The sequence below is a fragment of the Vulpes vulpes genome, chromosome 6, assembly GCF_048418805.1.
Source record: "Vulpes vulpes isolate BD-2025 chromosome 6, VulVul3, whole genome shotgun sequence".
In the NCBI taxonomy this organism is placed as follows: Eukaryota; Metazoa; Chordata; class Mammalia; order Carnivora; family Canidae; genus Vulpes; species Vulpes vulpes.
In genome coordinates this window covers 8,933,771-8,956,195 of record NC_132785.1, presented here as the reverse complement: position 1 = coordinate 8,956,195, position 22,425 = coordinate 8,933,771, and the positions used below count along the sequence as shown (strand labels likewise).

At 35.6% G+C, this 22,425-nt stretch overlaps 1 protein-coding gene across 4 annotated transcripts in view; it reads right to left on the bottom strand.

Annotated features, from left to right (window-relative positions):
• VWA8 (von Willebrand factor A domain containing 8) overlaps window positions 1–22,425 on the bottom strand; it is a 340,735-nt gene that overhangs the window by 275,375 nt on the left and 42,935 nt on the right. For all 4 annotated transcript variants that reach the window (XM_072760629.1, XM_072760627.1, XM_072760630.1 and 1 more), the window contains 4 exons: window positions 20,881–20,991; window positions 4,808–4,975; window positions 654–818; window positions 289–338 (listed from right to left, as the gene is read on the bottom strand). In XM_072760629.1, coding sequence (XP_072616730.1) covers window positions 289–338; window positions 654–818; window positions 4,808–4,975; window positions 20,881–20,991 — 494 coding nt within the window. The remainder of the gene's footprint in view (window positions 1–288; window positions 339–653; window positions 819–4,807; window positions 4,976–20,880; window positions 20,992–22,425) is intronic.

Sequence of the window (22,425 nt, the reverse complement as noted above, 5' to 3'; positions counted from 1 at the left end):
CTTTTTGAAATTAAGACGCTTACTATACAATATTAAATGAATACATTTCCATATCTTTAAACTCCACTAAGTCTTGTTTCTTGGCTTCAAGAATCATGTCTTATTAACCTTATCATTGGTACTTACCACGGCTACTGAAAAATTCTCCAAAGAACAGTTGTTGAATGGATGAATTAATCAGTCAATCAACGTGCAAAACAAACGAATTCAATGTTAAGTGTCCAGATATTTTTAAGAGTCTGTGTGTGTATGTGTGTGTCTGGATATGTGTGTAACTGAAATACTTACTTCTCAGCAGAGACACTGGCTCCAACTGAATATAACAGTTTAAGTTGGTCCTAAAATAACACAAAAACATCAAATCAATAAGGAATGTAACAGACTAAATGCAAAATTTTATAGAAACATTTCAAACTTTGAATGGACACTAGTAATAGCAAAAAAAAATAATTTCTTGATACTTTTTAATCCATCAGATAAATAACACCACAATATTTTTTCTTCCTAGTTTCTGGAGATTTTCTTTACCTTATATCTTTTTCTCTCCATTAACTAAGGAAAGGGACATACAAACACAGTAACATTTTTATAAAAGTAAACAAATATAAATAGAAAAGGTACTTTAAAAATAAGTGATCCTTGTTCATACATACCTTAAAGGGCAGATAATAAATATCTCTGGCCTGAAATCGAGAACGGAGAGGGGGATCTAATGGATTCCCAGAGTACTTAGGCACCGGCAAGCCCAAGGCAATGACTCGGAAGTTTTCACTAACCCGAACAATCTTCCAAGCATCCAACTCTGTTTTGGTATGATCCTGAAAGAAAGAGATCAAAACTTACAGCATAAATGATGCAGATTACAACTGCAAGAGCTGCCAGGCTAAGGACTTTAGGCCCTGATTGCTGAGTAAATTGGAGAACCACCTCAAAACCAAACTGTCAAGGAAGGGAGCAAAGTGAAATCAGGATCACAGTGCCAGGGAAGGCTCACAACATGAAGACTAGTGTTGAACAGAGAAGCAGCTAATACATCAAGGAACAAAGGGAATGTAGGTCAGATCTCTAAGCTTGAGTCATTAACACAGAGAAACTGAGTGGGGAGGGTAAGGAAAAATATACTGATTCAGACCAGAGGATGTAAAAAGGTAGTCCTAGAAGCATTGACCACTCACTGGTAGAGCAGAGACTGCCCATGGACCTCAAATAGACAACCAGGGTTATAGGTCTATATCTGCCAAGGTATATTAATAGTAACAACTAACAGGTATTGAAAAGTCACCATGTGGTAAGTATTTTTGATGAATTTTGTTCATTTAAATTTACCAGAATGTAAATGAACATTTAATTCCTTTTTAAGGATGAACAACCTGACATTCAAAGGAATTCTATAACTTGCTCATGGTCCTGCAATGATATGGTGGAGTTGAGACTGGAAACGATACAGGGTTTTGCGTTACAATTCCTGGTTCTAGCATTTGGAGTAAATTCTAATGAAGTGACCAAGAGCATGTTATTATATCCTCTGACCCTCAGCTTTGTCATCAATAAAATGGGAACAATATCACCAACATTACAGTGGCTATTAGGAAAACTAAAACTGAGAGTGTATGTGGAAGTAACTGGTCCAAAGGAGGCCCCTGTTAGATGGCATCCCTTCTCTCTCTGCCTGACCCTATCAATGGCTCTTCACTGTCCTCAGCTATACAGCTTACAAAGCTTATATGAATGTGCATACCCTCAGCTTTCAGCCTGTCTTCAGGGGGTGCAGCCCATTTGACAGTGTAGAAACTCTTCACATGACACTCAACACTTTTCCTGGCTCAATTCATGTCTGATTCTCTCAGTCTCAGCAACTACTACACACCCACCCCTCAGCCTGCCTTCCTGGCCCTGTGCTCCAGCCCCATCTCACAACTGTGGCTCTCCAGATACATGCTGCTTCACCAACACTGCTCCACTTGCTTGAAACATCCTTTTCACTTTGCACAGCATAAACACAGGTATCATTTAAAGCTTAGCACAAACAACATTATCGCTAAATTGGACCCTCCCTCCATTAGAACCATTTTTGTACCCTCCACTGCATCGTATGCAAGCTTTTATCATACATGTGTGCACTGACTTCTGTTCATTACTACCCCATGCTGGATCCAAGCTCTTGAGAGGACTTATCTCTTAAACATAACAGGACAAATCTCTGTTGATTGCATGAAATAATTTAAAAACATAATGAACAATTATTTTAAGCATAGCCAACATTATGACCCTACTTGAAGTAACAAGGCTAACAGTGATGCTATGTCGCATGCACTAGAAAACAAGAGTCAGGATCTAACCCTGCTGAGAAACAACCAAAAGAATCAAACCATAACAATCCTCAGAGAGCTGAATATTTTTATTTTCCACTTACCCAAAAAAACAATCATGATATAAATAAAATTTATACAAGTGGAATGTATCTATTTCCATAATAACAAAATTCTACTACAATTGCCTCTATGAAATCATTAAAATTTTGAGGTATTCAGATTTAGTATGCTAGAAATAGATGAAACTTAAATGATGGTGTTGAAATCTTTTTATCACAGAAATTGTCTTAGGGTGGTGGTTTTTTGTGAAGGATCTTGCCTTCATATTCTACGAGATTTTTATGAGACAGATTCTTTAAATATAGAAATGACATTTATCAATGAAAATTAAGTATTTATACTGATATTTACATTGGGAAAAGACAATGTACTATATCCTTCTCAGTAACAAGCACTCCTTGTATATACTAAAACCCTCTGCACCCTGTATCTCAAACTTTTGTCCAAAGCAATATGTTCAATAACTTTGCACAAAATTCTAACACAAATAAAGAATATATCACACTTCTCATTGTGAAGTAACTGCTATACTTAAGAATAAAAGGTCCCATATCTGAATATTCTTTTCCAAATCATTTACTAAAAATGACAAATAGCTATAGGGGCAAATAACAGTTCTCTTTTAATTAGAAAGTATCTAAAGAGAAAATGTTCTGCCTAGCATCTACCTACTTTAAAAATAATATAAATGACTATTCTCATATTTATTCATATTACTTATAAAATATTAGTTAAAATCTAAAAAATTTAAATAAATGAATAATAAACATGTCTTTCATTTCAGTAAATTAACTCTAACAATATGAATGAATGAATTTAACTTTTATTACTGATTAAATCCTCAACTATCCTCTTCTAATTATATTCATATGATATCATCTTCAGAGAGATCCAAAACAAGACAGCTATGCCTCACAGTGAAGACACCATCTAGAGACTCTTCTAAACAGTAAAGAAACAGACTGGTGAAGGTTAGCAAGACAGGTTTCTCAGAAAACAAACTCACACAGAGGGAATGAAAAAGAGCTATTTCTGGTCCTGCCAGCCATGGAGCATCAGTTCAGTTAGAACCTCTGGTGCCAACATGTATTTAACAGAGTACCTGTTAAATATCTTATTCACTTCTGCCAATTTGTAACCACCTTGGGGCAGTTAAATTAGCATATGTGTACCTCTACAGCACAGGTGTCAGAGAGACTCTAAGTCCTAGAATGCAGACTTGCCCTTTTGTGACATTACATGAAACCCTTCTCCAAAGCCTCTGAAGGGCCCCACACCCTCTTATTGTGGCCCTCTTTATATCAACTTGCAACACAGCATTTAAAGATCTTATTGTACTTTTTAATTCATTCAACGAATAATTCTTGAGCACCCCAAGTGCCAGGCATTGCTCTAAGAGCTTGAGATAACATCAGCGAAAAAAAAACTCCTGCTCTACTGAAAGTTATAACATAGTAGAGGGAGGCAGCAAATAAACTAAAAACATAGCAAGTAAATAAATCCTATGAGATATTAGAAGATGAAGGAAAAACTAGAGCAGAGTCAGGGAACATGAGGGCAGAGGGGATCCTGAAATGTCAAATAGGCAGGTGAGAGCAGGCTTCACTGATAACAACATTTGAGCAAAGATTTAAAGGAATACAGAAGTAAGCCAGGCAGGTATCTGGGAAAACCATTCTGGAAGAGCAAGTGACTTCTGCAAAGCACTAGAATGCCTACCCAGCAGATTTAAGGTATAGTAAAGAGAACACACTATCAGCTGGAGTGAAATAAAAAATGACAGCAGGAGGTAAGGCCAAAGGAGCAGTAAGAGCTCAGATCAGACAAGACCTATTTTCCATTGGAAGACTTTGGGTTTTATACTGAGGAGAGGGTTAGGAACAGAGGTCTGATCTCATCTTTCCCACGTTTTAAAGAGATCACAGAGTGTTATGGGGGGAGCCAGAATGGAATCGGGGGTTGTTAGAAGGGTCTTACAACAATGCAAGCATCAGATACAGGCAGCCTGGACCGTCAGAGTACCTGTTAAATATCTTATTCACTTCTGCCAATATCTACTGGAGTTTGAACTTCTGGATGCCAAGACTATACTTTGCCCATTTGTCTTCCCTGAGCTTCTAGAAGCCATTAAGACTCTCAGTACGGTTCTTGGGAGACAGAAAAGGAAGATAGGAAAGGAGGGAGAAAGAGAAGAGAGCGTTAAAAGGGGATGGGGTTGGGAACAAATAGTTATTATATTGCCAAAAAAACCCCAAAAGTAAAAATCTGAGGGATCTTCTAATATGATCTGCAGACTCATGACCTAAGTGCAGCAACCTGCCACAGCTATGAGCCACCTGAACACTTTCCTCATTCCTATACAATCATGTCTTACAACAAATGGCACCACCCACAGCTTAGCTGCCAGGATAAAGGAGCCGGATTTTTCTTCTTACTTGGAGAAGCTTGTCATAACGCTCTGAAGACATGAGGAAACGTCCATCTTCAAGCTGCATCTCCCTATTTTCCAGCAAGTTGTTCAAAACGGGTAGAACATTCCTCTCCGCCTTTTCCAAGCCTTCCAAAATAAGGGTTCTGCCTTCTGTGGCTGCACGGACCGCACACTATTGCCAAGAAACAAAAGCAATATGAGAACACTGAAAATGCCAGAGCATGGTCTCATTTTTCGTGTAATGCAAATTAAACTCGTGGTTCTTATTAGAGGGACCAGGACACCAGGAAAGCTGAGTTTGGAGATGTTGGTTTTGTTGTATCTGCCCCTATGATCTTAGGCAAGTGATTTTTCATTCTTCAGGCCTGCTTCCCTATTTGTAACATGAAGGGATGGGAAGAAAGGATCTCTGAGGCTCCTTTCAGCTGCAATATTTTAGATAGTTGCCCAGTGAAACAGAAAACCGTAGCTGTTTGTAGCTGTTTCTGAATCCACCACAGTTAAACAAGAGAACAGATCCCTTAACTAGAAAAAATAAATGAAGCGTATGGTCCACCCTGACTCTCCCGCAAGCTTCTTGCGAGGATCAAATATGCTAGGTGAGAACTTGTGGGGGTGGGAATCATTGAAACAAGAGTCACCATCAAAATGAACTTGGGTTTGTGTACTGTTCAATGCTGACAACATTATAAACTTACCAAAACAGAAAAAGAGTCAGGTTTTACAACAGACTTATTATAACTATAGTCCTAGAAGTCTTCCAAATAAAGTTTAAAAAATTAAACTTAATTTTTAATAGAATAAAAAAAATAGGAAATAAAGTAGACCCCAAACGGTGAGAGACAGGAAAACCAACCAAAAAAGTACTAAAGATGTGAAAAAAAATATTTCTTTAATAGATAAACCCTGAATAAAATCGAAAAAAAAAATACTTTTTTGGTCAAAAATCCTTGAAAACATGGTTAAAAAAAAGAAAACCTCAAAGACATTTCTCCTGTTCATTCAACAACAGACAGAGAATTAACATGCTAAACTTATGCTCTCACTCTCTCCATAAGTCTCCTTCTTCGGCCTCCATGGTATTGTCTTCTCTTAGAAAAACCATTTCTCTTTTGTCTGCCTGACCATTCCCTGTAGGTAATGCAAGAATCACATCTTTAGCTCACAGTTCTTACTCTACGAGGTCTGGCCTGAGTGATCTCATTTAATCATAAAGTTCCAACCACCTTTATGCAGATGATTCCCTAATCTTGAGCCCCCCTGCCAAGCTCCACCACAGACTCATCATATGGTCTCAATTTAGACTCCACAAAACACCTCAGGCTCCGCTGTACAACACTGAACACATCATCCTTTCCTCTAAATTTGCTCTTCCTCCTGTACTTTCTATTTAAGATGGAAGTACCATTCACCCATAGCAGGATCTTTGATTCCTATCTCACCTCTTACATTCAATTTATCACCATGTCCTGATGATTTAACTTCCTTAATATTTCTTTAACTCATCCATTCTACCCCCTTACCTCTCAGATACTCCCCCTAAGTCTAAGCTCCTCAAGTTGGCATATATATGTCCTTTACAATATGGCATCTATGTATCTATCCAACACCATTTCCTGGCAATAGCTTAACTCATATGTGGTGTTTTTGCACCAATGGACTGGTTGTGACTTCCTCTTAAACATATATATAACCATATAGCTTTACTAGAAAAATCTGTATATATATTGACCCTTTTGCTTAAAATTTAATTTTCTCAAAAAAAATTTAATTTTCTCCACAGTAGTTAGCCCAAAATGATCTGGATGTTTGATGGGAAGATATAAAGATTATTTCTTTTTTTTTTTAAAGAGTTAATATCTAGAGAAATTTCTCAAATAGCAATACAATGACTTTCCAAGTGTAGACAAGAAAACAGACATTGTTTAATCAAATATCATTTCAATAAAATGTTGAATTTTACACTATATTTTAGAATTTAGCTTATTTATAAATTTTTATGAAAACTGCATTAGACTTAACATGATCACCTCATTTTAAAAATAAGAAATGTATGCATAATCCTTCAAATCTATCATTTTCAAATATATTTTAATTATTTTCTACCAAACTAGCCATCTTGTGGTAGTAGCTTCAGTTTTTGGTTTTGGTTTTTTTTAAGATTTTATTTACTCATTTATTCATGAGAGACACAGAGAGAGGCAGAGACATAGGCAGAGAGAAGCAGGCTCCCTATGGAAAGCCTGATGCGAGACTTGATCCCAGGACACTGGAATCATGACCTGAGTCAAAAAAGCAGATGCTCAAACACTGAGCCACTGAGGTACCCCAAGTAGCTTCACTTTTAAAAATAATGCATGGATATAAGTGACTCTGTATTTCCTAAAAAAAAAAAAAAAAAAAAAAAAAAGACAACCAAAATTAGAATCTCATTTTTGAGATTTTGTAAAACACAAAGCCACAAAAATGGTTTCTGAAACATTAAAAATCAAAATGTAAACTACTTCTTATAAAAATTCATGTTTCAGCTAACATCTCAATTAAGCTTTCTTTCAAAAGAATCTACTGCAAGAAAGCATCACTTATAAGAAGAAAACATAAATATAATTAAGAGAAATAAATATAATTTATAATTATAATTCAAGAGAAATAAATGTTATCAAAACCTATGGTAATATTCTTTAAAAGTTCTATCAATCTTTGTTACAAAACAGACTAAATACTGTATTTGACTTTTAAAAACTTCATAAAGATGAAAACACATGTTTTCTAAGATAAAACTAGAAATACAGATATCAAAATTTAATGGTTTCCCAACTGTGTGGCAGGGAAGACAAAGTGTAGACAACATAGGGCAACAACAAACACTACTTCTATTTAACTCAGATATATTTTGGTTTGTTTATATAAAGAATCTTTTCAGAGGCATTTGGAATAAGCTATATAGTGAGAGATCAGAAACGGAAGCTAAATACATAAATAATTCCTTTCATCTACTCTAATGGAGGTAGGTGCTGTGACCATAAAATGGAAAAAATAGTGCAGATGAAAGATGATAATACTATCTAAAGACCACTGGAGGGTGGCCCGGGTGGCTCAGCAGTTTAGCACCTCCTTCAGCCCAGGGCGTGATCCTGGAGTCCAGGGATGGAGTCCCATGTCCGGCTCTATGCATGGAGCCTGCTTCTTCCTCTGCCTGTTCTCTCCGTATGTCTCTCATTAATAAATAGATAAAATCTTAAAAAAAAAAAAAAAGTTAAAAAAAAAATAAAGACCACTGGAAAACCTAACAAATGCCGCACCTCTTCTCCAGAGTAAAACGCATGCAGGTATATGTATACAATGGAGACCTCAAGTTAATAACCTTACTAGTAAAGAATGATAGAAAACCACCATAAAAATTCTTTTTGGAAACAAGAATCATCAATGGTTGGTAAAATAACTGGGTAAAAGTGTGATGAGAAATGGAATATTTGTATAGATTCAAAAATATCTCCCTGCAACACATTTATAAGAGACAAAAGGAAAAATAATACAACAGTGGAGGAATCTGGAAGTTACCGCCTTAACCAAGTGATCAAAATTAACATTTCCAGTAAAGAGATGTATCAATTTCATGTGCTAAATTTCTAATATAATGCTCTGAGACAGGTACAACACCACTTCTATGGTATTTTTGCTAAAAACGCATGATCTCAATCAACTCCTGAGGGAACAGACAAGCCCAAGTTGAGCTACATTCTACAGGATGACTGGCCATGAAGAGAAGAGAGAGACCTGCTGGTAGTAAGGGCAACTGAGCTGGGACAGTGCAGCTGATGGCAGCCTATTGTTTTTTTTTTAAAATGAAGCAAAAAATTGAACATGTTCCAATGGTGATGAGGAAGAGCTGGTAAAGGACAGAAAAGAGAGTGCATAATTATTGAAATAAAACTGAAGAATTTGCTACTTGATGTTGGAGATAGTTTGACCCATCGACTGAGAGGGAAAGTCATAGGGTCTACAGTGTAGTAACTGGTATGCATGAATCAAGTTCTTCCATTTATGCTATTTGATTTAATCCTCATGACAGCCCTCTAAAGTAGACACTATTTTACCCAATTTTTCAATTGAGGTTATACAGCTTGAAAATGGCAAAGCTAAAAATTTTAACCTGTCCTTAAGTGATAGAGAAATTAAGTAGATAAAGAAACAAGAGGTCAATGAATAACGCAACCGCAGATGATTAGTAACTTCACAATCTAGTTTTACTAGGCATTGGAATTTGTTGTGCCTGTTTAAAAAAAAGAAAAACAAAATCTGCACAATACATTTCTATACATACAAGAGACTCCATTCAACTCAAACTTTATTTGACTATGTAGCAGTGCCCTAAAGTTTTCTAGGGATAACTATAATCACATTTTCCCCAAATTAATATTGTTTTTCGAGTCAATTGTGATATTATGATATGACTAAATATATATTTGGTCAGCAGTTCCTGCTGTAGAACTTCTAAAACTCTTGGAATTTACTGAGTGATGGAGGTGAAAAGGGAATCTTTTGTTATTCAAAATAAATCCCTCTCAAACATACCAACCGAGTTTATGCTAATGAGGCAGATCTTGATTGATCCCTAATACCTTTAGGGTGGGGGATGGTTGCCAGAAAAACCTACCACATGATAGAGCTGGAACATTAAGTCCTAGCTCCAGACCTCTAGGGAGAAGAGAGGCAAGACTGAGTAAATCACCAATGGCCAGTGATTTATTTAATCACTCAAGTCTATTATTGGAACTCCCTCAAAAACCCTACACAATAAGATCTGGAGAGCTTCCTGGTTGGTGAAGACATCCACATGCCAGAAGGGTGAGACACCCCAAATGCCACAGGGGCAGAAGCTCCTACACTCGGGACCCTTCCTGTCCTCACCTGATATACTTCTTCATCTGGCTATTCATTTGTATCCTTTATGATATCCTTTATAATAAACCAGTAATTATAAACAAAGTGTTTCCTTAAATCCGATGAGCCATTCAAGCAAATTATTAAAATGAAGGAAGGGGTTATAGGAATCCCTGATATACAGCCAGTCAGCCAGAAGTATAGGTGGCTCAAACCTGCAGCTGGCATCTGGAGTAGGGGTAGCCTTAGATTATACCTCTAACTTGTGGGGTCTGTGTTAACTCCAGGTAGTTAGCATCAGAATTGAACTAAATTCTAGGATACCCTGTTGGTGTCTGCAGAGAATTGGAGAACTGCTTGGTGTGGAAAACCTACACATTTGGAGTCAGAAGTGCCACGAGCAGAAACAAATCATAACAGTAGTACACTGTCAAATCAAAGAAATCTCTGGAACTGAGTAGCAGTGAACTAGTCTTTTCGCCAAATTTATGTAGGAAATTTACCCTTTGTCTTCATCTTTCTACTCTAATTTCTATCTTTGACGATTACTCCTCCTACCCCTCAAAGACCAGTCCTTTTTGTACCTTGAGCTTAGTGGCATCCCCTCCCACCTCCTCCAAAATCTTCCAACAACTATACCATTTCTTAATTGCATTTTCAACTTCCTTCTCTTCTACAAACACGTCTATACTTTAGGAAAACCTACAGTCTCCTAATACTTCCTAACATCCTCTCTTTATTTTCAAGCCCCTTGAAAAACAGTCCCATACACATTGCCTCTATAAGCCTTTATCATTCTTGTTTTACTGAAACTGCTCACTTGCAAGCACCAAAAGTCAATAGTCAAACAGCCAAGTATCAGGTATTTTCTTGATCTTCATGTTCTCTTTGCCTCCAAGTATTTTCCTTTGATTCTCTCTGGTGCTTCATCTTCTATCTTAGACATTTACCAAGTAGGTTTTCCCTCTGGCTTTCCCCAACCCTTCTGACACCTGTACTCTTTACAAAATTTAAAAAAAAAAAAAAAAAAGGAGCAAACATTTCCTAAGGTTCTATCCTCAACCTTTTTTCATTTGTTATTTTATTGGCAAAGTTCTAACCTACTCCCACAAATTCTTACTTGTTCACTGAGTAGCCATTATATGGCAGGTGCTATGTTATGTGCTACATTAAGTAAACAGCAACAATAGCAATAGACGGCATATTTTTCATTCTCTTTATCTCATCTTTCCTGAGAAACATACCATATGCCCCTAACCATCCTCCTGAGCTCCATACTCCCATTTCCTTTTTAACATCTCCATAGAGGTATTCAAACTCAACATGCTAAATCAAATACGACTTCTATCTTAAACCAAACTCTCTTCCTGATGTTGATTTCAATTAAAGCCTACCAATTAAAGTCTCACTGATTCTCTTGCCACCCAGAATTCATTACTTCTGACTCCTGAAACGACTCAAGTATAATCTCTAAATAGTTCATGCATCCGTCACCCCTTCAATCCTCACTAGCACCATCTCAACAGGAGCCTTCCTTCACTTCCTGTTCATTTCACTGAAAGAGTCCATTGGAACAGGCACCATATCTACATATCTATTATTGTCCATTGTCCTCAAGATGATCATATTTTACTTGCTGGAAGTTAGAGACTGAATCACGCCATCTGAAAAGTCTATTCCAACAATGAAATCTATGATTATGCAATGTAGCTCAACTTTATTAAGAGTATTATGTTTTAAAATTCTTCAAAGCTTTTTTTCTTATTATTTTACACACAATTTGAGTGGCAATGACGGTGGATGCTTTATAGTGCAAATGAAGCCAACGATAAGAATATAATAAGAGGATTACAAATTTATAAGAGTGCTGTATTTATTTTTAGAAAAAAAGAATGAAAAGAAAAAATTCAACATGCAGAGAAGGATCACCCAAGGTTTTTAACTTTCTTCCAGACTTGCCCTTTGGATACGTGGCTATAGACCCAGTACATACTCGTAAATTAAAATGTTTAAATGCAGGCAAGAATACAGGCTAAAAGGAGAAAACCTTAACAAGATGCTTTTTGGTAATAAAATCTGAATCACTGAATTTACAGAAATAATACTAGTTAGTAATTCAGCATCATCTTGCTTCCTGATTGTTCCTTAAAATAGTCTAAAAATGATGAAAATAATCAGTACTGCCAAACTTTATTAATACAATCTCATCACATTTGTAAAGTATGTTGAAAAAAAGTTTTAAAAAAAAGAATAATGTTTCAAACAACTACATAGCAAATCCATTAAGTAATATATCTACAACATATTGTATCATGCAGTAAGTCTCTTAATTAGAAATGCTGGAGAGAGAAAAAATTGTTACAGGTTTTGTACCCAACAGAGGCCCAAACGTGTTACCCTCCCTGCATCGATGCCCCTTTGCCCCCTGTCTGCTCAGCACGTAAGGGTGGAGCCATAATGCTGAAGTTTTCCTTGTTCTCCCATAAGCCTGTTCATCTCCCCAACAAGAGTCTCAGGTCCCCAAAGGGTGAGAACCCTGCCTTTGCATTGTCCTGATGCAGAACTGGCTCACAGAAGACTTTTAGTGTTTATGGAATAAAAATGTAACAGCTCAATTAAAAGATGCTGTTATGTAAGTTTAGGAAGAATTTTTTATATGAAGGATAATAGTTATCTATGCCCACACTTGTTATGAGAAGAGAACACGTTTAACTGGCAGCATGAATGACTAAGGCTATATATTTCAAATATTTTCTATACAGATTTTTTAAATAAAAAACTTTCAAATAAAGTAATGGTGGTATACTTTTCCCTTGGAATCTTAAAAAGAAGGGAGCACTACATACATATTTTATGTGGAATGAATATTTGTAATCATTACTCAAAGTAGAAATTACATCAACCATAAGGATCCTTTCCTGCCCTTCAAGCTATAGAACTTCCAAAGACCTAATTTTCTCAAATAGAAATCAGAAAAAATGCAGCCAGATCCTTCTGGACAAACCATATCACAGCTTTAACAACCCAACATGCAGGCATGAAGGGTTCCAAGATAAAAGAGGCTGCATGACCTAAAAATCAAAACCGTCTAAGCCCCTGTTCTAGATTTGCTTCTGACTTGATAAAAGACCTTAGGCAAACAATTAATCTGGAGGTCTGTGTCCTCATTTACTAAATGAGAATATCCTCAAGGGGTATTGCACAATGCCACTATTTATGAAAGAAAACAGTACTGCAAAAGACATTTAAAGCTATCAGATCTATTAAAATAGAAATTATTATTAATATAACCATGATTTAATGAAAATAGATTCCAAAGAGCTTCAAATGACTCAAAATGGCTACAGTAACAGTACCGAGGAAGCCAAAGAAAGATGAAAATAATTACATTTTAAGTTCATTTCAAAATATCAGAATAGGATCAGATTGATTTTTCATTGCACCCCACTTACCTGCTATTGGTAATTCAAGCTAGTTACTTTCCTTCTCTGAGCTTCCATTTCTTTCTAAATCTATACTACTTACTGTGCTTATCTCACAGATTCTGGTGAAGATGAACCAAGATAACCTCTGGCTCACAATAAACCTCTACAAAATGATTAGCTGTTATTACTATCAATACTGTCATCCTTGTAGTCCTGGTGGCCATCATCATCATCACCATTGCTCTTTCAGGGAAATAGCATATGGTACAAAGGACCAAAACTTTGGAATTGGACAGATCCTAGTTCAAATTCCACCTATTATTTATCAGTTGTATGTCCATGGCCCTCTAAGGCTCTGTTACTTTACCTATAAGATTGGGAAGTCATCTCCCTCCTAAGGATGTTCTGAGGATTAGATGCAATCACATAAAGCACATAGTACTATAGAGGTCTCAATAAAAGTTGTTTCTACCTTGATTTTTAAATTTTATTTTATTTCAAATTCTAGGATAGTTAACCCACAGTGTTATATTATATACCCTGATTTTTTTAAAGAATTATGTAAATCTGTCAGTTAACATTATATGAGTATACAAGAGTTGGCCTGAGCAAGAGGGTAACATGGTAAGGACCAAAGGCCTGAGTTCTGACTAACAGAGAGGCCAGAATAAACAGAGAGAGACCTTCTCGAACTGTCCAAGTGACAATCAGAACATTTTATAACAATATGGTTGTAAAGGGTCTGGTGCAAGTAACAGAATTCAGCCACTTTCCACAGCTTTGTTTCTTCTATACACAAAGAAGAAGAATTTTTAAATTCCAAATACTTAATTTATCAATGAACTTCTGAAATACAACTTTGTAATTTTATTTTTTTTATTTTATTTATTCATGAGAGACAGAGGCAGAGACACAGGCAGAGGGAGAAGCAGGCTCCCTGCAGGGAGCCCGATGAGAGACTAGATCCCAGGACTCCGGGATCATGCCCTGAGCTGAAGACAGACAGATACTCAACCACTGAGCTACCCAGGCATCCCTAACTTTGTAATTTTAAAAGTGGTTCCACGTGGAAAGTAGCTTCAGCAACCACAAATACGATTAAGTGTACAAGTAAATGTTTTCCTCTATTTGCTAAAATAAGTAAAATGCATTTTGACAAACTAGAAATATTATTTTCTGATCAACAGCACTGTTATTTGATTTATTAGGAGTTGCTTTTGATGACCTACAATATTTAAGCAGTGCATTAAGAAAAGGTTAATCCTTTTTTTTTCTCTATCAATAAGAGAGAATCAAGAATAATCCCAAACAGCCAAACTGGGTGGCTTAGTAGTTAAACATCAGTCTTTGGCTCAAGTTATAATCTCAGGTTCTGGGAAGGAGCCCCACATCGGGCTCCCTGCTCAGCGAGGAGTCTGCTTCTCCCTCTCTCTCTGTCCCTCCTCACCACTTGTATATACTTTTTCTCTCTCTCAAATAAATAAAATCTTTAAAAAAAGAATAATCCCAAACAGAAGACATTAAAATATAATTCATTTTCTCTATTTTGTATATGATCAATAAACACTTTATAAAGAGGAAAAAATATAATTGTTTAAAGTGCATTTTTATGCTTAATATTAAATACATACATCATACATTATGGAACTGCATGGTACCATGTCAAACAAATTAACAAGACTCTAACGTGCAAAAAGCTCCTGGCTTAGGAAAAGTTAAAGAAAATCATTTGAACTTTCCCATCCTGGATTTTTACTCCCCAAATTATCTTGAGTGTCTTCTCTCAATAAAACATTAAAACCGAAATATAATTTATTTGTGGGTTAGTTAATTTATATTGGTTCAAATTTGAGTAATGGAAGCAATTTTCTATTGACTTAAAGTCTTCCACTCTAGCTTTTTGTAGTCACATAGCAAAAAAGAGTATTAGTAAAGAGAATGTCAACAAATGAGGTAAGAAAAATATCAATGATAATTTACTTTTTTCAGGTTATTTTATCTTCTGAAGCAAATGAAAGTTAATGTGGTAACAAAATATCTTTTGGTCTCCTTATGTCTCCATGGGTGTCAAAATGCCAATCATATAAATTTCTTTAACCAATTCTTTTTTAACAGCTTAATCTGTAATCCACTCAGCAAAGTAGTTGTATAATTTTAAATTACACGAACAAGTAGGTAAGTTTTGGCAAATATTTATATATACAAAACAGTGTAAATTTCCATTTTCTTAACAGACTATAACTTACTTCATTGTACCCTTTTCCTTTTCCATATCCTCTCAATTCCTTGATATCTGATAGAAGCAGTAGGCAATAAACATATAAAAAAGATTCAGCCTGCTTAGTAATTTTTTAATGCCAATTAAATCCTACTAATTTGGCAAAGTACATTCAAAGAAATACCCAATACTGACAAGAATCCATGAGGCAATCCTCATCGCACACTGATGAAAGCATGAGTTGGAACACCCTTTCCAAAAAGTAATTTGGCAAAATATATTATTCTTGAATTATTCTTGAAAATGTCTAGATCTTTTGATGAGTAATTATACTTCTAGTATTCAAGTCTAAAAAATACTCAGAGATTACATGATACAAATAAAATAATATTTAACAAAGCCTTATTTATAACAGTGAAAACTTAGAAAAAACCTAAATTACCAACATGGGAATATGGATAAAATGGGAATGTTAAATAAATAATAGCACATCTATTAGATAAAATACTGTATGGACATTAAATATTATATTTTGAGGAATAGTATCATAGGAAGATGCTTCTGATAAAATATCAGGTTTTTTAAAAAGCTGGCTATAAAATGATATATATATGGTATACAATTTTTGTAAAAATTATTGTACATGATTAAGTAGATATGCATGTAGGCACAGTAGAAAATGATATAGAAAATATTTACACTGTTGGCCTTGAAGGGGAAGAGAAAAGTAATTTTTATGTCCTTCCCAATGCCCTTTAGCAATTACTTTATTATACTATCCTTCATTACTATGGTTTTGTTTCCCCCATTAGAACATAAGCTCTATCACACCTGGGTGGCTCAGTCAGTTAAGTGAATGACTTTTGGTTTGGGCTCAGGTCATGATCTCAGGGTTGTAAGATTGAGCCCCATGCCTGGCTCCGTGCTGAGTGTGGAGCCTGCTTAAGATTCTCTCTCCCTCTTTCTCTGCTCCTCTCCCCACTCCCTACTCCTGCACCTGTGTGTGCACTCTCTCTCTAAAAATAAATAAACGAAATTTTTTTTAAAAAAGCACTACAATGACAGGAATTTGTTTCTTTTGCTCACTGCACCTAGACAGTGCCTAACACACAGCAGTCATTGGATAAATATTTAACAAGTTCTCTATATTATGTGTGTGTGTGTGTATATATATATATATATATATATATATATATATATATATATACATGTATCTATAAAAAGCATTTATAATATTGTTAATCAGGAAAAAATAAACATTATTTTGAAATAAAATACAAATTCCCTACTATAGAATTATTAACCTAATTCTAACCTTCAAGAGTAGCAATACAGGTTAACCTCTCACTTTATCATCAATCATCCTTAATCCTGCATGCAAATAAGTGAAGAAGTTAATAGTCATGACCCTCAACTTGGAACTGGGGGTTTTGCCAAGGTTTCCAGCTGAAATGTCAATTAGTAATCACTTGAATGTCAGTCACATATGCATGCATCGAACACACTGAACAATCCAAACTCTCTCTCCCAGCACCCACCACATGGCCACAGGCATTTTTTCACTGATGTTGGCCCACCTAGGTTAGAGCCATCACCTACTAGTGAATGATGATAGTGCCTCCCCCTTGATAACCAGACATCAAGTTAAGAATATTCATTATTCTTAATGTTCCATTATTATGGTTAAGAGTATTAAACAAATAAAAGAAATTCCCAAATGACCAGATGGTAGTCAATTGGCAACTTCATCTATCTAGAATCCAGATGAGAACTATTATTCATTCTGAAGATTCAAAATAGGTGTCAAAAAAACAAATCTTTTCCATTGTAGAGCCCCTCTGGTCTTAACCGGAACCTACTTATTCTTAATTTACTTAAAATTTTAACAAGATTGATTATCCAAAGGAGAAATCTATCATCAAATGTAAATGCCAGTCATATTCCAGACAGTTTTTAGGTGCCAGAGATAAACAAGAAAGTTACATTCTGGTGGGGCACACAGACCATAAACATGGAAACAAAGAAATAATTAGGTAAATTCAGATAGTGATAGGTACTCTGAAGATCACATTGTGTAACATGATGGCACCATATATGTGGAAGGGGGGTGTGCATCATCAGTGATTACTAAAACGTTCTGAGAAGTTATAATCTGAATGATGAGGAGGCGGGAATATATAGATCTGGGAAAAGATCATACCAGGCAGAGGAAATATTAAGTACAAAGGCTGTGAGGGTGGAAAGTGTTCGATCTATTTTTAAGAAGAGAACAAGGCCATGCAGCAGGAGCTGAGAAAGCAAGGGAAGGGGAGAAAGGAGCTGAGGTAGACAAGATCTGGTCCCGTAGAGTATTGCAGGCCATATTAAAGGGTTTGGATTTGGGGATCCCTGGGTGGCGCAGTGGTTTGGCGCTTGCCTTTGGCCCAGGGCGCGATCCTGGAGACCCGGGATTGAATCCCACATCAGGCTCCCGGTGCATGGAGCCTGCTTCTCCCTCTGCCTGTGTCTCTGCCTCTCTCTCTCTCTCTCTCTCTGTGACTATCATAAATAAATAAAAATTTAAAAAAAAAAAATTTAAAAGAAAAAAAAAAGGGTTTGGATTTTATTCTGAGTGTGATGGGACTGCACAGGTGTGAGCAAGGAACTGTTGTGATCTCATTATGAACAAATAATAAAGACCTATTAAAAGAAGAAAAATATGAAAATCAGATACTATCTCAACAAACAGTCTGAAGTAACTTAGGAAAAGGACAATGTTCCTATACCACAATCACTGGCTCTGAAGGTGTCCGTGCATTACATCCTAAGTAACTGATGTTCATCATAACAAGTAGGACTTGCCAAGAAAACATAAAGTATAAGATACTAGCATTGATTTATAATAGCACTTTAAATATTTTTTAAACTTTAAAATAGATATCATCCAAAAATATGTTTTTTAGAATGGCAGGGAAAACATAATATTACATAGCATTATCTAAATAATTTACTTTAAGAAATACAAAGTTTTAAGGTACCTTTAAAAATAGTAAGCATATTAAAAATAATAATAGTAAGCATATTAAAGTCCACTTTCACTTCCTCACTATTTGTACTGCGACAATCAATCCAAATACAAAATTCACTCAAAAAGTATGTTTTTAAATCCACACTCTACCAGAGCCAGTTCTTCCGGTGTCATTAAGTCTGTTCCCATCTCCTCTCTGCTACTTAGGCCGTAATCGTGGTTTTCTACGCCCTCTCCCGAGCTCCTTACTCTTGGTCTCAGTACATTCAGAAAAGAAGTAGGCATTGTAAAGGTATATTTTCTTCCCATGTGTAATTAGAAATAATGTATAAAGTAAACCTTCGCATCATGTGAATAAAACAGGTTTCTTTAAAATGTACTTGTGTGCTTCATCCACAAAGGATTACTTTTTAATTGGAAATGTGAACTTCTCAGGTTTTCCACTACATGGTGCCAAGTGTGATCACCATTAAAGGTGGTGACTGCCAAATCTCTCCATTTTAAGTACATTTTTCCTTTTGTAACTAATAAGTAATCTATAAGACAAGGTGAATATCCTGGTCTTCAAAAATTCATTCACTCAGTGTTTCCTTTTACAATTATATTTGACCCCTGAATAACATGTTTGAACTGGATAGGTCCTCTTACAAGCAGATTTTTTTCAATATAGTACAGTACTACTGTAAATGTGTTTTCTTTATAATGTTCTTAATAACATTTCCTTTTTTCTACGTTGCTTTATTGTAAGAATACAGTATATAATGCAGATAATATACAAAATACATTAAATGACTGTTACTGTAAGGCTTCCAGTCAACAATAGGCTATTAGTAGTTAAATTTTGGGGAAGCCAAGATTTATATGCAAATTTTTGATTGCTCAAGGGTCAGCACCCCTGATCTACTCACTGTTCAAAGGCCAAATGTATATTCTTTTAAAGTAATTAAATGTGCTCCCGAGGAAGCTTTCAATTTAGAGAGCTATGAAAATTTCTTCCTTGCCCCACCCCAGATTCTGGGTCACATTTCCCTGAGGTAAGCTCTATTAACTGATTCTTGTGTATCCTTCTGGAAATTTCCAATATATACACAAACATTTATATATTTCTCTTTGTCTTTTTACCACAAATAGGATCAGATTACATATGCTGTCTTGCAACATCACTTACATGCTTTCTCCTAGATTTCTTTCCTATTACTACATACAGATTCATTTTATTCTTTTTAATGGCTCTAGAGAATTCTACTCACCATTATTATTTAACTAGTTTAACTAGTTTCCTAAATATTCTTTTTATTTTTATTTTTTTTTTTTTGAGAGGGAGAGACAAAGATGAGGTGAGGGGCAGAGGCAAAGGGAAAGAGTACCTTAGGCAGACTCTGTGCCCACTGCAGAGACCTACTTGGGGCCCAATCTCACAACTCTGAGATCATGACATGAGCCGAACTTGAGAGTCAGATGCTTAACCAACTGAGCCAGCCCGAAATTGAGAGTCAGATGCTTAACCAACTGAGTCCCTCCTAAATATACATTATTATAGTTTTCATTTATAGTTTTATATGATATCAAACAATGCTATGATAAACACCATTGCATATGTAACTTTGCATGCTTTATACAAATAACATTTGGAAGAAAAATTGCCAGAAACATAACCGCTGGGTCCAAATATATTTAATTTTTTCTCTATTGATCAATATTGCCAAATTTTCTTTCAAAATTGCATCAACAGCAATGCTGCTTCCTCATAACCTTCTTCCTCATCAACAACGGACATTAGCAGATTTTTAATCTTTGCTAATATGAGAGGTGAAAGAAAAACAATAGCTCATTAACGTTTTCAGTTTAATTTTTATAAATGAAAAGGTTAATAAGCATCTTGTCATGAATTTATTAGACATTTGAAATCTTTCTCCTATGAGTTACTTATTTAAAATCTCTTTTTTTCTACTAGGTACTTCTAATGAAGAACAATAGTTAATATTTTAAGCTATTTGTTTGAAGAAATATTCAACAAGCTTCATTATAATATTAATAAAATATTATCTTATTTGGTAATCTGTACCTAAAAACCTCCCTTCCTGGCCCCCCCCCCCCCCCCCCCGTAAAAAGTTGTAGTTCCTGGAAGTATATATTTAATTTCACTATGTTTAACACACCTTTTTACCTACTTGACTTTTAGATCAAAAATACTTTTATAAATGTGCTAGAGAATTTCCTGTATTAAAAGCTCCTTATCTCCTCTTCAAAAATTCAAATTTTATTTGCAAGTACTAGGAAGCAATTAAAAATTCAGAAATCAGCATATTGATCTTTAGGTAACATTTTAGAACCACTCATTTCATCTACAGTTTTTTATTTAGTGCTAAACCAAGAAGGCATTTCCAAGAACAGGAAAACCAAAAATCTAAATTAAATCTATCTAAAGAAAGAACATTACGTTATCTTTCACTATCACACAGGCTATATCTTTGTACTTTAAAAATCAATTTTGCATAGACCTGGACTAAACAGTTATGTGTTGGAGTGTGATAAGAACTTGCCTGATCAATGTAAAAAGCCGTGCCTGCTCGGATCTCTCGACGCTGTTTGAGATCACTTTCAGTGGTGTCCCTTGACAGGGCAATGTATTCGACTTCCCGTTTGGTCAGCTCCTGCAGAGCAGAGGGTGAAATTGTTCCAAAATTTTAAATCAAATTCCCAACATATGCTTTGGAGCCACTTATTCAACAATGCCACTGCCCTAGAGAAAAGCATCTTAAATGTTATTCTGAATTAAAACCTTCTGAGTCTTAGCTTTGAGAAAAATGCAAAACATTGAGCATTCATCAAAACATGCATGTACCTCTCTTCAGAGCTCTACTTTTGCTGCACCCAATAGTTTACTACTTAATAATGATTTACTTTTTAAGCAATAATCATAATTAGATCTTATCTTATTATCTTCTATACAATTCTTTTCAAATACCAATGAGTGATAGCTTGCCGACTTGCTTTTTTCACAAATGAGAGCCATTTCAGTAAGTAATGTTCACCGTTTTTTAAAAGGGCATCTAAATTAATGTAGTCCACTTACCAAGGTTTTCCAACCTTACATGATACACTGGGTTCACACTTTACCAAGTGTGAAAATAAGGTAAATATCAAGTGAGATTAACAGAAGAGGGAAAGAAAACAAACATAGCTATTCAAGAAGGACAAGGATGAAAGGATGAAGGGGAGGAGGAGAGGGAAAAAGAATTCTTTCACAAAAAAACAAACACTTTTGGTTTAAAGAGGAAACCATCCAGAATACATTTCTTTTAGAATAATTTATTCATCCCTAATGTCATTTTGCCATACATGTGACAATCATGCACAAAAAGTTTTTAACATTATCCTTCATTTTACAACACTGAATTAGAAACAACAATGCTCTCCAATTGAACAAGGCATACAATATGTTGTTATTAAACAGGGAGAACAAATTAATTTACTGAAGTATAAAGAAAAAAATTGAATGAGCATGCCATTCATGGTAGGAGAGGATATTTCCACACAACAGAATGTTTTTTTCTCTGCCTCATCTCCATGTAATACTGATAAAAATAGGTTATTGTTGTCATTTTGTTCTTAGAAAATATGCTTGTTCCCATGCACCCATAAATTTATGTATGTATGGAAAAAAGAAAGCATTTTAAACAGAGAAAGCATACGTCACAGTGGTGAAGATACGGTAATATCAAACAATATTTTTCTTTTTTTTAAGATTTTATTTATTTATTCATGAGAGACACACAGAGAGAGAGAGAGAGAGAGAGAGAAAGAGAGAGGCAGAGACACAGGCAGAGAGAGAAGCAGGCTCCATGCAGGGAGCCCGACATGGGACTCGAACCCGGGACTCCAGGATCAGGCCCTGGGCTGAAAGCGGTGCTAAACCGCTGAGCCACCCAGAGATCCCCCAAACAATATTTTTCTAAAGAAGAATGAACTGCCTGTGAAAGCACACTTGGACTAAAGCAGCAACTTCTCTGGTTAGTGGACACCCCCTTCTTGCTTCTGGAACACATCACTGGTGCCATAATGTCTGTTTCACTGACTGGGTGAAT